Source organism: Monodon monoceros, unplaced genomic scaffold (genome assembly GCF_005190385.1).
Source record: "Monodon monoceros isolate NGI ecotype Baffin Bay Population unplaced genomic scaffold, NGI_Narwhal_1 Super_Scaffold_18, whole genome shotgun sequence".
In the NCBI taxonomy this organism is placed as follows: domain Eukaryota; kingdom Metazoa; phylum Chordata; class Mammalia; order Artiodactyla; family Monodontidae; genus Monodon; species Monodon monoceros.
Genome location: NW_021703774.1, coordinates 166,730,702 through 166,744,813, shown reverse-complemented (window position 1 = coordinate 166,744,813; position 14,112 = coordinate 166,730,702). Strand labels below are relative to the sequence as shown.

At 56.8% G+C, this 14,112-nt stretch overlaps 1 protein-coding gene across 1 annotated transcript in view; it reads right to left on the bottom strand.

Moving 5' to 3' along the window:
- The window catches only part of ALDH4A1 (aldehyde dehydrogenase 4 family member A1), a 32,690-nt gene that overhangs the window by 9,159 nt on the left and 9,419 nt on the right, over positions 1-14,112 (bottom strand). The window contains exons 2-8 of the mRNA XM_029228458.1: positions 13,321-13,414; positions 12,498-12,590; positions 5,806-5,853; positions 4,814-4,969; positions 3,106-3,255; positions 2,953-3,027; positions 1,643-1,830 (exon numbers count right to left, since the gene is read on the bottom strand). Of these exons, the coding sequence (XP_029084291.1) occupies positions 1,643-1,830; positions 2,953-3,027; positions 3,106-3,255; positions 4,814-4,969; positions 5,806-5,853; positions 12,498-12,590; positions 13,321-13,414 (804 nt within the window). The remainder of the gene's footprint in view (positions 1-1,642; positions 1,831-2,952; positions 3,028-3,105; positions 3,256-4,813; positions 4,970-5,805; positions 5,854-12,497; positions 12,591-13,320; positions 13,415-14,112) is intronic.

The window sequence follows — 14,112 nt, the reverse complement described above, 5'->3', positions numbered from 1 at the left end:
GTGGCTGGCAGAGCGGGCCTTTTGGAAAACAGCCCTCCTCAGCAATTCTAACGCTGCCACCGCCACCCGGCAAACCTTAGCAGGGGTTGTTGTTGCAAGGGAGCCTGAGGCCAGGCAGAGAGGGCGAGAAGCCACCGCAGGTGTCCCTAGGATACCTGGAAGGCCCGGAGTGCAGACCCCAACATCTCCAGCCAGATGGCCCATGGGGACCTCAAACTCAAAGTGACCACCATGTGATTCATCTTCTTCCCTAGGCTCCCAGGTGCCCAGCCAACTGGGTTGCCCACCTTGGTGAACGATGCCCACCTCCTGCCCCGAGCCTGGATGTTCCCACTGAACACCCCCAACCTTGACCCCACAGACAGGTGATCGAGTCTCCCTGATACTTCCTCACTTGAATCAGCCCACCTCACCCCGTTCCCACGACTCCACCTGAGTTTAGGCGCCCACCATCCCTCCCCGGACGTGGACACCTCCTAACCTGTCTCCTGCTTCTACCCACCGGAGACTTGTGCTCAGAGTAGCCAGAGCGATCATCTAGATCAGAGGCTGCACACGCAGGGGCCCGGAGGGGCCGGACAGAGAATGAGCGAGGCTGTCCACGTAGGCAGAGGCCCAGGGCCTGTCAGGACGGGGGGAACCAGAGACCTCCCACCCGCCTCCAGCCAATGGTGCCACATGGAAATGCAGGCCCAGTGGGACCAGGTTCTTAAGAGAGGCCCAATATTTGGATTTTTACATGAAACTGTCCCAATGGTACAAGGTTGGTCCATCCCTATTAGGAGTCAAAGAAAACAGAGCCACTTGCCAGGGCCAACCGGAGAGCTACCATCTGCAATCCCTGTTTGAAACAAAAGAAGTCTGATTAAGCCACGCCCCCTGCATGTAACTTTCCGTGGCTGCCATCATCTTCAGGATAAAGTCCAGACACCTTAGCAGGCTCATGGGGCCTTATAGTCACAAGACTAAATCCCCCAAGAGGTAGGCCCTTGCCCACTCCACGTGTTCACTGCCCAGTCTTAGCACCGGCAGAGCCTGGTATACATGGGGGCTCGATCAACACCAGCTGAGTGAGTGAGTGAGTGAGTGAATGAGCAGTTGTGATTGAACCATATCCTGCCCCCACCCTCTGACCCTCGGCCCCCAGCTCCACACTCCAGCCCCACGGGACCACGTCCACAGCCCAGAGCCCAACAGCTTCAGCCTTATGCCTCTGCATATGCTGTTCCCCCTCCTAGAACGCTCTCCTCCACCTCTGCCTGGCCTACTCGTTTGCTTAGATGCCACCTCCTCCAGGAAGCCTTCCTGACTCTCCTCCTCCAGTTTATCCCAAGCTCCCTTGTGCCCTTTCCAGGGATGGTAGTGGCATCGAAATCCATATCACTAAACAACTGTAGGCCGCTTCCAGCCTGTCACACTCCTTCCTGTCCATTAACTAGTTTGGCCTTCACGATTACTCTGCAAGGTAAGAATCATGACTGCTGTCATAAAGGTGAAGAAACAGGCTCAGGGAGGTGAAGTGGCTCACCCAGGGCCACATAGCACCTGACCTCTGGGCTCACAGCCCCAGCTCCCGGACAGAGGTCACGAGGTCTGGTAAGCGTCCCCAGGCCACCCTGCCCACCCCACCTCGGGGACTTACGGCACGCTGCCTGTGAAGTTGATGCCACACAGGTGCTCCGAGCTGGTGACAGTGTCCCCAAACGTGGGCCCATCAGCTGGCACAAACTGGATGACGTTGGGGGGCAGACCGGCCTCCCGGAGGATGCGGTAGACGGCATAGCTGGCCAGCACGGCAGTGTCACTGGGCTTCCACAGGACCACGTTGCCCTGCCCGGGAGGCACAGTGATGACTCATGAGGTCAGGGGCCGCCAGCCCCGACTCCCACCCTACCCTGAAGCATGGCCATCCCTCACCTGGAGCCACCAGGACCCCATGCGAGCCAGGATATCCCCTACCCAGCCCCATTCCTACAGGTGCCCAGGTGCTGCACACCAGGCCCTAGAAGCCCTTGTCAGTGAGCTCGCACCCTGCCCTGTCTGCTCCCACACTCTGGCTATGAAAGCCTCCCTTCCTCCGGAAGCCTGTGCCCACTGGTCCTGCCAGCACCCCTCGGGCAGGTCTGTTCTGGGTGTTTCCAACTCGCTGGATGCTCACGGGGCGAGGCTGGGCAAGTGCTCACAGGGCTCTGTCTGCACGTGTCCTGGACGAGGGCACGTGGGTGCCGGGTGTGTGCGCGTCTGTCTGAGTGCAGATGCACGAGGATGGCCCTGCGCACGAGCACCCTTCCAGATCACCCAGCTGCCCGACAGCTGTCAGCCCTCCTCCTGCTGTGCCCCGAGCCACCCAGGACCTCCGAGGGTAGGGCTGCATCTCCCCCATCGATTGGGAGCCGATGGCCACCTTCACCATGATAACGACAGTGGAGCCCACCAACTTCGAGACCACCTGCCCAGAGACAGACCAAGCCCAGATCCGTACCCGTCCCGTCATTTGCTAGCCTTGCAACCCCGACAAATAAGTCGCCAGGCACAGAGCAGGCACTCAAAGGTGGGCTCTAAGCGGCATCACTAGTAGCAGCCCCTAAGTAACGCCAAGCCCGCGCCGGGCCAGGCCTGCCTGGCGCTAGGTGCGTCACAAGCGTGGCCTCCTTTGCTCCTCATGACCCTGTATTGTAAGCTTTTCTTTTACTTCCACTTTGTAGGTGAGGAAACTGCCTCAGAGGAGGGCGGGGACTTGCCTGGGGTCACCCAGACAGCGTGGGGCAAAGCCGGGACCCAGACCAGCCTCTGGCCCCCAAGCCTTTTTCCACAGCCCCCAGCTGCCTCCACTTTCTGTGCTTCTCCCCGCGACGAGGGCTGGGACCCCAGGGGCTCTGACGTGGCCTCCTGTCTGTTGACAGGGGAGTGATGACCCGTTCCCGCCACGCCCACCTGCTGCCCACAGCTCACCATCAAGGCCGGCGCCCCCGCCAGGTTGCCGCCGATCGCAGTGAAGTTAAAGGGGGAGATGGCTGCCACGAAGCCCTGGGGAGGGAGGAGGTGGTGAGGCCAAGCCCAGGGCTTCCGGCAGCCCCCAACCCCCGCTCCACCACCTGGGGGTACCTCCAGCCCCCGGTACACCACGCTGTTGGTGCTGGGCGGCACACTGATGGGCTGCTCCCCCTCCAGCTCCACGGCAAACTTGGCGTTGAATCGGAAGAAGTCAATGAGTTCGGCTGCAGCATCGATCTCTGCTTGGATCACCGTCTTCCCCTGTGAAGCGGGAGGGCCGGGGGGTCAGTGGTGGAGGACGTGCCTCCCAATAGCCCTCTTCTGACACTGGACCCTGAGCCCATGGTGACACTGGGTTGCAGGTGCATTTGGGCCAAGAACCAGGAGACCTGAGGACTGTAAACATTTCCTTAGGCTGTCTGTTCCTCCTGACGGTGAACGTGAGCCGTGAGGAAAGGACTCTGGGCAGCAAGAATAGGGCTTTCTCGGGTCGGGCGGCCCCTCCTGGGGTCACTGGCAGCTGCTAACCCTGCTCAGGACGCACAGCAGGGGAAGCTGAGCTAAGACGCACTGCCTCCTGCTCTGCGTGGCCACCATGCTTCCTACAAGCTCCTGAGTCTTAAGTCAAATAAAGAGGCACCTTCACCTGGTCTTGGAGTGTGTGCGCCTCTTCCTGCCCAGGTGTGGCTCACCTGGGACACTCTGGAGCCCGACACCCACCCCAGGGGTTTCTGCTGAATCCGGAGACACTTAGCCGGGTGTGGAGCTGTCATACCAGCTCCGTGCAGCAGAGGGCGCTCTCACTACGTGATGGCGAACAGGAAGAGCGCTGGGGTCACCCAAACCCCCTAAGGCGAAATTAACCGTCTCTCAACTGCTAATGCCACTCCCTGGCTCAACATGCATTCAACTCAAAAAACATCTACCAGGCACTTCTGTGACTCCAGGAAGACACGGTGCAAGACGCAGAAAGAGAACACTAGCATGTGATTACAATGCCCAAAAAGCTTGTAAAGGGAAACAAACACAAAGGAAGTCATTACACCCCGATGGGATCTGAGCTGTAACCCACAGAGGAACAGCATGTTGGGGAAGGGGGGCGGGCACAGAGGTAGGACAGATCGTTATGGACTAAGAAGGTTCTAGAAGCCTCACAGAGGAGGCGCTATCTGGGCTAGACCTTGACAGTTAAGAGTTCATGAGGCAGAGAAGACAGGGAGCATTGCAGGTAGGGGACCCGGGGCAGAGGCAGGAGATGGGCTGCTTGAGGTGTCCAGGAGCCTTGCTAGGTCCAGGCTGGTGACATCATGGGCGGGATGGCCTGGCAGGAAAGGGCAGAGCGGCTGGTGAGCTGGACAGAGGTGGGAATGGAAGGGCTCTGCGGGCTGGCTCAGGACTTGGGATGTGACCCTCAGCCAGAGAGAGACAGATCTCGGTGGTTCGTAAGGCTAGAGTGACCTGCTGGAGATGTCACAGAAACTGCTCTAAGGGCTGCAGAGGTCTGATGGAGCCTGGAGGACCGCGTAGGGCAACTGTCAGTCCAGGCAAAGCACGACAAGGGCCTGGCCCAGGGCGGGGACAGAAGTGGATGGGAGGGGCCATTTCCAGAGTAGGACACTCGAGCGTAGTTCAATCCACCTTGTCTACAAAGTATATAGGTCTGTCCCCTCTCCGAGGCCTGGTCCCTCAAGGACACCTCCTGGGCTCCCGCACGCAGAGCAGGTCTGGGCACCCAGAAGCCACTCAGCTGACGCCTGCTGAATTGGATGGGGTACGACTGCCTCCCCTACATCCCCGGTTGTGCCGGTGCGCATCTCACCTGTCCCACCATGGTCTTGGCCAGGACCTCTGCCCTGCGCGGCCCACTGAGCATATCTGCTGCCTTTAGGAAGACCTGGGCCCGGTCTGCAACAGGCTTCAGGTCCCACTCTTTCCTGGCGGCCAAGGCGGCCTCGATGGCTCTGTGAAGCAGGGCCTGATGAAGAGGGAAAGGTTGGGGGCTTCCTCCTGCAGCAGGAAGGGTCCCAGAGGAGCGAGGGAGGGAGGAGAGATCTGGAGGTCACTCTTCACCCAGGGAAGACCCCTGGCTCCCTTGGCCCTCAGCCCCCGCCCCCTACAGCGGCAGACGCCATGTCCCATGGCCAGCTGGGCTGCCCCAGGCTCCGAGCCTGCCCTGCTACAGTCTGGAGGAGTCCGAGGGGCCTGCCAGGTAGGACAACATGCCAAGGACTCGCTCCATTCTCTCTCGTGGTCTCGTCAGGGCCTCCTCTTGCTCCTGGGGCCTGGTGCTCCTGAACCCGCTGTCCAGAGCCTCCAGCCCTTGAGGTCCGGGCCTGACCTTGCCCTTGCCAGGCCAGAACTGCAGCCAGAGACAGACACCTGCCGCTGGCATCCCAGCTGCCAACCGCCCTCATCACCACGTGACACCAGCGCCTTGACCCTGTGGCCTCTCGCTGGCCCTCCCTGATGCCAATTCTCTGCCCGGCTTTCCATCCACGATGCCTCTAATTTCCCTGACTCACCCTTCCAGCACCCCCTCCCCCTCCCTAAATCAGGGTAGCCTCACAAGGGGCATGTGCAGGGATGTCCCAGCCCTGGCCAAAGCAGCTCTCATTAGGCGCAAGTTAACCCCGGCACGCCTGGCCCAGTCAAAGACACGTGCCCGGGGACGCCCTCAGTGCCAGCCACCCCCCGGACGCCCCCACCCTCCATGGCCCGAGAGGGGAGCAGTGACTGACCTCTACCCCCATGGCAGCAACTAACCGGACAAGACGGGGTAGCACCCCAACCCTAAAGTCACCAGGGACTCACCTTGTCTGCATAGCAGAACTTGGCCACCTTGTGTCCATGGTTAAAGGGCTAAAAGAAGAGAGAAGAGTGAGGTCGCTGTCCAGGAGGGAGGTGTCAGGTCAGGTGGCGATGGAGCCAGGCTCAGAGCTGGCATTCCAGGCCACTTGCTCTCTGCCCTCCAATCCCCATGATGCCTTCTCCAATCGCCCGGGCCCCACGCTGACCTCTCCACCTTGAGAGTTACAGGGGCACCTGCTGTTTGATGAGCTCTGGAAGGTTCACGGTGCAGGAGAAAGGTATGAACAGAACAGTCTTTGAGGGAAAGCATGGACGTTTGGGTCAGACATAGGTTCGAATCCCGGCTCTGCCCCCTACTAGCTGTGCAGCTTTCTGTAAACTGACTTTCCTTCTCCAAGTCTCCCCATCAGGGAAAGCACGGAGAGGAGGACCAAATGGGGTCACAGGTGAAAAGTCCTCCAACATAGCTCCTGCCCTTACACCTGGGTCTGGCGTGAGGCTCGGTGGTGGGCTCTCACCACGGGAGGCCCCAGGCGATGCACTGCGTTGTGAAACACTCAGGATTTCTGCCGCCCCCCAAGGCCCTAAAGGAACAGAGCAACTGCTTCTCGAGCCCCGTGCTTGGGACCCAGATTAACTCGTCTAAATGGGATGAAACCCCAACAGACGTTTACAAACAACCCGGCAGTGCTGAATGTCAGCCTGGGCAGCAAGGCGGGGGAAACACCACTTCTTTCCCGACCTATTTTTTCCACCATAATTATCAGCACTTTCGCCACCTATAAGTCCTCCAATGGACTGTTTAGGGCCTTCCTGTCTAATAAGGCAGCCGCTAGTCACACATGCCTACTGGAACTTCAACTCACGTGGCACAAGCCAGGTTTCATGTGCTCAATAACCACGTGGGGCTGGTGGCTGCCGAAAGAACAGAGTAGATTCAGAACATTTCCACCATCATCTCAGAACGTTCTACTGGGCAGCACTGGTCTGGTCTGAGTGCAAAGTGGCCTCCCCGGCATGGTCACCTGTATCCTGTCTATACCTGAGATTGGCCTTTGAGCCTCAGGGGCTGAGAAGCTGGGGACCCGGGCCCTTCTATTCAGCACATCCAATCCCAGTGGACTGCGGACACCCCAAGTCAGCAATACATCCCGGTAACAGAGCTCCTGCCCTCACGCCGCCACGGCCCCAAATGCCAGGGCTCCAAGGATGACACATGGCCAGGTCAGTGAGGTGGTATGGGAAATGAAAACCAGAAGTGCCCACCAGGGGGTTATCAAAATCCCAGTGTCTGGAAAAATACTCAGGTGCTGCAGTGGCCATGGAGGCCGGCGGAGCTGCAGGTGAGGTCGGGCTCTGGGCGGTTACAGAGACCAGGTGAGCGAAGCCGTGGGAGCCGCGCTGGGCTGACACCTGGCACACACCCGTGCAGACCTGCAGAGCCTGCAGACCCCAGGCTGTGCTGACACCCCAGGTGTGGGCCCTCTGGTTGCGGATCCAGCCACAGGGGCTCTAAGATGCCTCTGTGGGTGACCCCTGTCCCAGGCCATCTTCGGAACCGTCAGAGTAGGGGCCCTGGGCCCGCCCCCTTAACCCTGCACATGCTGCTCAGGGCTCCATCTGGACAGATGTGTGCTCAGCCCATTTGCAAAAGGGCCAGCCCTTCACTCCCCTAAATCAGAGACCTGTGAGTTTCCTGATCCGTCCAAAGCACATGCCAGCTCCTGGCTTCATAAACTCCAAACAGGTGGGTTTCTTAGGGCAATGTCATCATGGGGCTTGGAGCCCAGCTTGCCACCCTAGCCCACCATTAGCCCCTAAACCGCCTTGTGGAGAAATCCATCAGGAATAACGGAAGATGCTGTGTGGACCCCTCAGGATCTTTCTTGCCTGTGGACAGGACTCAGTGATATCACAAAACCCCACGTGGCACCTGCGTGACAACTGGGGTGGGTTAGCAGAAAGTCTCTTGACAAGGTAGTGAACAACTTCCAATGGTTAAAAACAGTTCTGCCTCTCACTTCTTTTTAACTAGCTCTTTGTTTTTTGTTTTTGTTTTTTTTTTTGCGGTACGCGGGCCTCTCACTGCTGTGGCCTCTCCCGTTGCAGAGCACAGGCTCCAGACGCGCAGGCTCAGCGGCCATGGCTCACGGGCCCAGCCGCTCTGCGGCATGTGGGATCTTCCCCGACCGGGGCACGAACCCGTGTCCCCCGTATCGGCAGGCGGACTCCCAACCACTGCGCCACCAGGGCAGCCCTTAACTAGCTCTTTTTGGCGTGAACTAGCTGCAGGCCCCTGGTTAAGGAGCACTGATAGCTACTGTCAAAGCTAACGCTAGTCAGTTTCCCACGTGCAGAGGCTCCAAGTGTTTGACACGGACTAATCCGTTGAACCCTGACGACATCCCTCCGTGGCGTGATTGTTACCCCATTTTACATATGAGAAAGCTGAGGCACAGAGAGGTCAAGCAGCTCAAAGATACATAAGCAGCAAGTGGGCAGAAAGGGGCCTCCTCACGGTGACTAGGGTGGGATGCAGCTGGGTCTTAGGAAGACCCGAGAGGCCCAGCCTGAAAACCCCGAGGCTCCTTCTCCTTTGCCTCTGCTCCTCTGAGACTTGGTGTCCTGCATGTTTCAACAGACCCGCTTCCTTAGTTTCTCTCATCCTCTGTGGGGAGGTGTTCAATGCCCTCCCCACAGCTCCCAGCCCCGCAAAGAAAGATGCTTGTGGCTGGTTCCAAGTTTCCAGGGCAGGTAATTCCGACTGGCCCAGCTGGGGTCAGATGCCCATCCCTGGACCCAGCATCCCTCAGGTAGCAGCACCACACGATTTCAAAGGCTGCCCTGGCTCACCGCATGGGGGCAGGCGAGGAGCTCATCAATTTGAGCAGACACAGCCCCCCCCCCAGACGCCCAGTGCGCCTCTCTACCTCGCATGGAACCCTCAGTGCTTTGTTCCAAGCTGTTCCCACGGCTTCGTACACGACGCCTTCCCCGGCCTCCCAGGCCACCCACCTGCTGTGGGCTCCTCATCGTGGCCCTCCACCCGCCTTCCCATCCCAGCTCCCTGGCTGCCCACGGGAACCTGGCCCTCCAAACATCTATGTCCGGACTCACTTCTTCTGCCAAGCCCACACTCCTAATCCCTCCTCTGTCCTGAAATCAGAAAGCATTCCAGCGAGCAATGGGCTTTTTCGGAAAGTCTCACCCTCCTTAACCCCCTCCAATGGCTCCCTGGGCTCTTGGAAGAGGCTCTTAACCACAGCCAACAAGAACCACATGTGGGACGTCCCTGGTGGCACAGTGGTTAAGAATCCGCCTGCCAATGCCGGGGACATGGGTTCGGGCCCTGGTCCGGGAAGATCCCACATGCCGCAGAGCAACTAAGCCCGTGCGCCACAACTACTGAGCCTGCGTGCCGCAACTACTGAAGCCCGCGAGCCGCAACTACTGAAGCCCGCGAGCCTAGAGCCCGTGCTCCGCAACAAGAGAAGCCACCACAGTGAGAAGCCCATGCACCGCAACAAAGAGTAGTCCCCTGCTCACTGCAACCAGAGAAAGCCTGCGTGCGTCATCGTGCAGCAAGGAAGACCCAACGCAGCCAAAAATAAACAAACAAACACATAAATAAATAAATAAATAAAAGAACCACACCCAAATCCCCTGGCCCCACTGGCTTCCTCTCTGTTCTGCAGCTCACCAAGCCCCCTCCTAACTCTGCACCCGCAGACCCCTCTGCTGGCGATGAGTCCCCAGCCCATCTTCACCCCTGGGGTTCAACTCAGATGTCACCTCCTCAGAGAGGCCTGTGGACCACCTCGCCTTACGTGGCCTCGCATCTCCAGCCCATCACCAGTGCCTTCCACAGCCCCTCTCACCATCTGGAATTCCGTTTGTTTCTTTCCTGACATGTAGGCCAATCTCACTCTCCCCTAGGTCAGCACCGTGAGGGCAGAGCCATGTGCCATGTTCACCGCTGTGTCCCAGAACCCAGCCCTAGGTCTGGGGCCGAGGAGGCTTGGATGGATGAATGGATGGATGGGTGGGTTTTATTATCATGATTTACAAGTACCCCTCCTAGAAAGAGCTAAAGTCAGCCTTTTGGAAACTGTTTTCCAACTTCAAACAGGTTTCTAGCTAATAATGCCATAGAGTAAACCACTTTGTTTACATACCGTGGCATTTATTTTGCAACTGGTTCCATTTGCACAAAGCTGGAAACTCCCTATGTATCCATAACATCAAAACGTATACATAGGGCTTCTCTGGCGGCCCAGTGGCTGAGAATCCGCCTGCCAATGCAGGGGAAACGGGTTCGATCCCTGGTCTGGGAAGATCCCACATGCCGCGGAGCAACTAAGCCCATGAGCCACAACTACTGAGCCTGTGCTCTAGAGCCCGTGAGACACAACTACTGAGCCCGCGTGTCGCAACTACTGAAGCCCACGTGCCTAGAGCCCATGCTCCGCAACAAGAGAAGCCACCGCAGTGAGAAGACTGCACCGCAAAGAAGAGTAGCCCCCACTCGCTGCAACTAGAGGAAGCCTGTGTGCAGCAACAAAGACCCAACACAGCCAAAAATAAATAAATAAAATAAATTAATTTTAAAAAAAAAAGTATATATATGTGTACACAAAGACAAATACACACTTCCCTTTTGTTCATAGCCAAGGTGCATATTTGCTTTAAGCCTTTCTGGGCTAAAACTGTCATGACCATAACAAGGGATAAAAAGGGATGGGGTGGTGCCTCTGCCTGGGGTTGGAGCAGACCCAGGGGTTCACCCTCAGGCCACCTTGTAGGGAAGCACCGCAGACTTCCCATTCAGCTGTGAGTCCTGGTCAAGATCCCCAACTGTCACCAAAGAATGTCACTCTCACTCTTGAACAGACTGGCACCGGTATGGGTGCCATTTCTTAACTGTCAAGCCAGACTAGATGCCTCCCAGGGACTTGCTAGGAAAGGCACGCTGTCTTATCGCCGTCCCATCATCCAGCAAAATCCCCGCTGAGAGAAAGGCTTAAGGAGAATGCAGGAGGGACACGCAGACCAGCTACTGCTCTGGCCGGGGCTCTGAGAGGCCTGCCAGGGCCAGAGAGGCAAGAGGGATGAGTGGAGAGGGCTAGGCTGGGGACTGGAGCCACTAGAGGGTCACCCCACATGCGGACTCACAGGAAGGCCACTTGTGTGGCCACATCTTCCTTCTCTCAAGAGAAGCCAGACATTTGAATTCGTACATGAAATCGCCCCATGTTTAGGTTTTGGAAACAAAGCTACCAGCTATCGATTTGCAGTCTGAGCTCTGGATGGAAAGTCCACCCCAGCAGTGGACATGGGGCCTGCAGGGCGACCTCTGGGCATCCTCAGGCACTGGGCTTTGATGACATCCTCAGCCCACACGACAATGTGTGAGAAGCAGCCCCACCAAACATCCGTGCATGAGACGTGTGACTCTTGCGGGGATCTGTCACGTCACTGTGTCCTTCTGACACTTTCAGGAGAAATTTCTCTCTGGGCCCAGTATCAGAAATGGCTGTGCTTCTCCTACCACACAGTGGGGGATTTATTTCAGGAACACTCTGACTAGGGCAAGTGATGTGCTCTCCTCTCCACCGGAGACCAGGAGGCCTAAAGGCAAGTCTGCGGCCGCCTCCAGCAAGTGCCTAGGGCCTCAGGATTGTGTAACCAGCAGGTCACAGCAAGAATATTATCTTGCTGCCATACGCTAATTAACACTCTGCTTTGAAATCCCCTTTAGACGTAGTCAGGGTGTGAATGAATTCACTTGAATCAAAATCAAGGGGATATGGCTCTGGGGAAACTGCATCCATCATCCCTGTTCCGTATCTAACTGTGCCACCCCAGGAGGGTCACTGATTGTCTCTGAGCTTCTCCCCTGATCTGCAAAATGGGCAGCTAACCTCCTGCTCTTCCAGCCTCCAAGGGGGTTGGCAGGGACTGAGGGAGGAGCTTGTGCAGAGGGGACAGGGTCTCAACAGATGTGCCTGTGGATGGAGTCTGGGCTCCAACAGGAGGGCTTCTAGGAAGAGGTGACACCTGGCCACGCCCTGGGTGCTTACCTCTGCTGAGCTCATTGTCAGCTAGACCACTGGTTCCCAAATACAGACCAGGACTTTGGTGGCTGTCTTTCTTTGGAAGGATTATCTTTTTTTTTTTTTTTTTTTTAAGTATAGTTGATTTACAATATTGTGTTAGTTTCAGGTGTACAGCAAAGTGATTCAGTTATACATATTTTTTTTCAGGTTATTTTCCATTACAGGCTATTACAAGGTATCGAATATTGTTCCCTGGGTTAGACAGTGAATCCTTGCTGCTTATCTACTGTATATATAGTAGTGTGTATCTGTTAATGGAAGGATTCTCTTTGATTCTGACATTCTATCCTTGCTTCTTACTCCCTAGGCTGGTGAGCGGGTCAACTTTTCCAAAGCGATGGCAAAGCTGGGGTCAGCTGCTGTTTTTAACTTCTTGGCAGGCGCGATGTTGGCACCTTTTATGAGAGTCCCCTAAGACTGCCTTTGGAAGTTTTATACCGGTGCACGGAATTCAAAATCTTGCAGGGACTCTAAGTCCTTTTGGAGGCAGAGACCCCATGTTGCATGCTTATGTGCTGCCCGAGAGACAGACCCCAGATTCAGGGGAGAGGCTGAGCCCTGCCCGCCCACTGGACTTACAGACGCCTGGTACTGCACGTCTGAAGTCCACACCTCCTCGTCCCCCACCACGCACGGGATGGCTTCCGTCCGGCCCTTCAGCTCCTTCAAGGCCTGGGGAGAGGAGGAGAGGTCAGATGAGCACTTCCTTCGCCTCTACTTCCCGCCTAAAACACCGATGCAGAGTCTGCCAAGGCGGATGCCCAGGAAGGAATAGAAATGAGGAGGGTGCTGGGCGGGGTCTGTGGTCAGAGACGCTGTGATTGCTCCCCAGGGGCGGGGGCAGACTCGGCTCCCACACTGTCACTTCCTGTCCTGCAGGAAGGTATGGCCAGTGTTGCCAGGTCTTCCCATTAGAGAAAAGATTTAAAAACCTGTGTCTGAAATTTATGTGAAATCTCACAATTTTAGAACACTGGCAATTAACGGGAGAATTTTTTTTTTTTTTTTTTTTGTGGCCACACCTTGCGGCTTTGCGGCTTGTGGGATCTTAGTTCCCCGACCAGGGACTGAACACACGCCCTCATCAGTGAAGGCGCAGAATCCTAACCACTGGACTGCCAGGGAATTCCCGGGAAAATGTGTTTAAGCATAAAATATCTGTGGACTTATGACCCCTGACCTGGCACCCCAAAGAGACCCAGGTTGCCACCCTGCTGCTCCCAGGTCCCCCACCCCCCTCCAGATGCACAGCTCTCCCCAGATTCCCAGTTTCCTCCCGTGGCTGGGAGCAGAGGCAGGAAGGCGTGGGTGGCTGTCGGCACGGAGAGGTATCATGGGGGCTGCTGAAGGCCGTCTCTGCCCCAGGCCCTACACCACTGGGTGCCCCCCACCCTCCCATTACCTTCTGCAGTGCATCTCGCTCAGGGCTGCCCTGCGTGAATGCCAAGACGGGCTCATTGGCCACCTTCAGGGAGGAGACGTGCTTCCAACACAGCCTGGGGAGCGAGGGTGGGGAACAGAGGTGGACAGGTCAGCAGTGGCCACCACCAGCCCCAGCCCTTCTGTCTCCGACAGGGGGTCCTCGGTTGGCCCAGCATCTTGAAATCCAGGGCAACTATAGAACTGGGGGACGAGAACCAGCCTTGGGATCCAAAACCCAAGTTCAAGTCCAGACCCTGTCACTTTGTGTCCTCGGGCATGTGACCTGCCTCCTCTGAGCCTATTTCTCCACCTATCAAGTGAGAATCATCATAGAAACTCACATGGTTGCCTGAAGTTTTTTTGTTTTCTTTTGTTTCCCAGCTGCACTGCACATCACATGGGATCTTAGTTCTGCGACCAGGGGTTGAACCTGTGCCCCCTGCAATGGAAGCGCAGAGTCCTAACCACTGGACCACCAGAGAAGTCCCTGGTTGCCTGAAGTTTAAATTCATAGGTGCAAAACCATGGCTTAGTGTTTTGCACATAGAGAAGTCTTATTCTCCCTTTATTTCCCCACAATGCAGACTTTCTTCCAAACAGACCCGAGTTACTTCTTTCTCTCAGCAGGAAAGTCAGAGCATTCCAGAGCTCAGTCTCATCAGAATGTGAAACAGCTGAGACTCCCTTGGCACAAAGAGCTGAGCTCCGGGTGGGCAAGAAGGGCCAAGAGGTGGGCCGTGAACTTGGAGGAGTACTCTGAGCTCGGTTTACA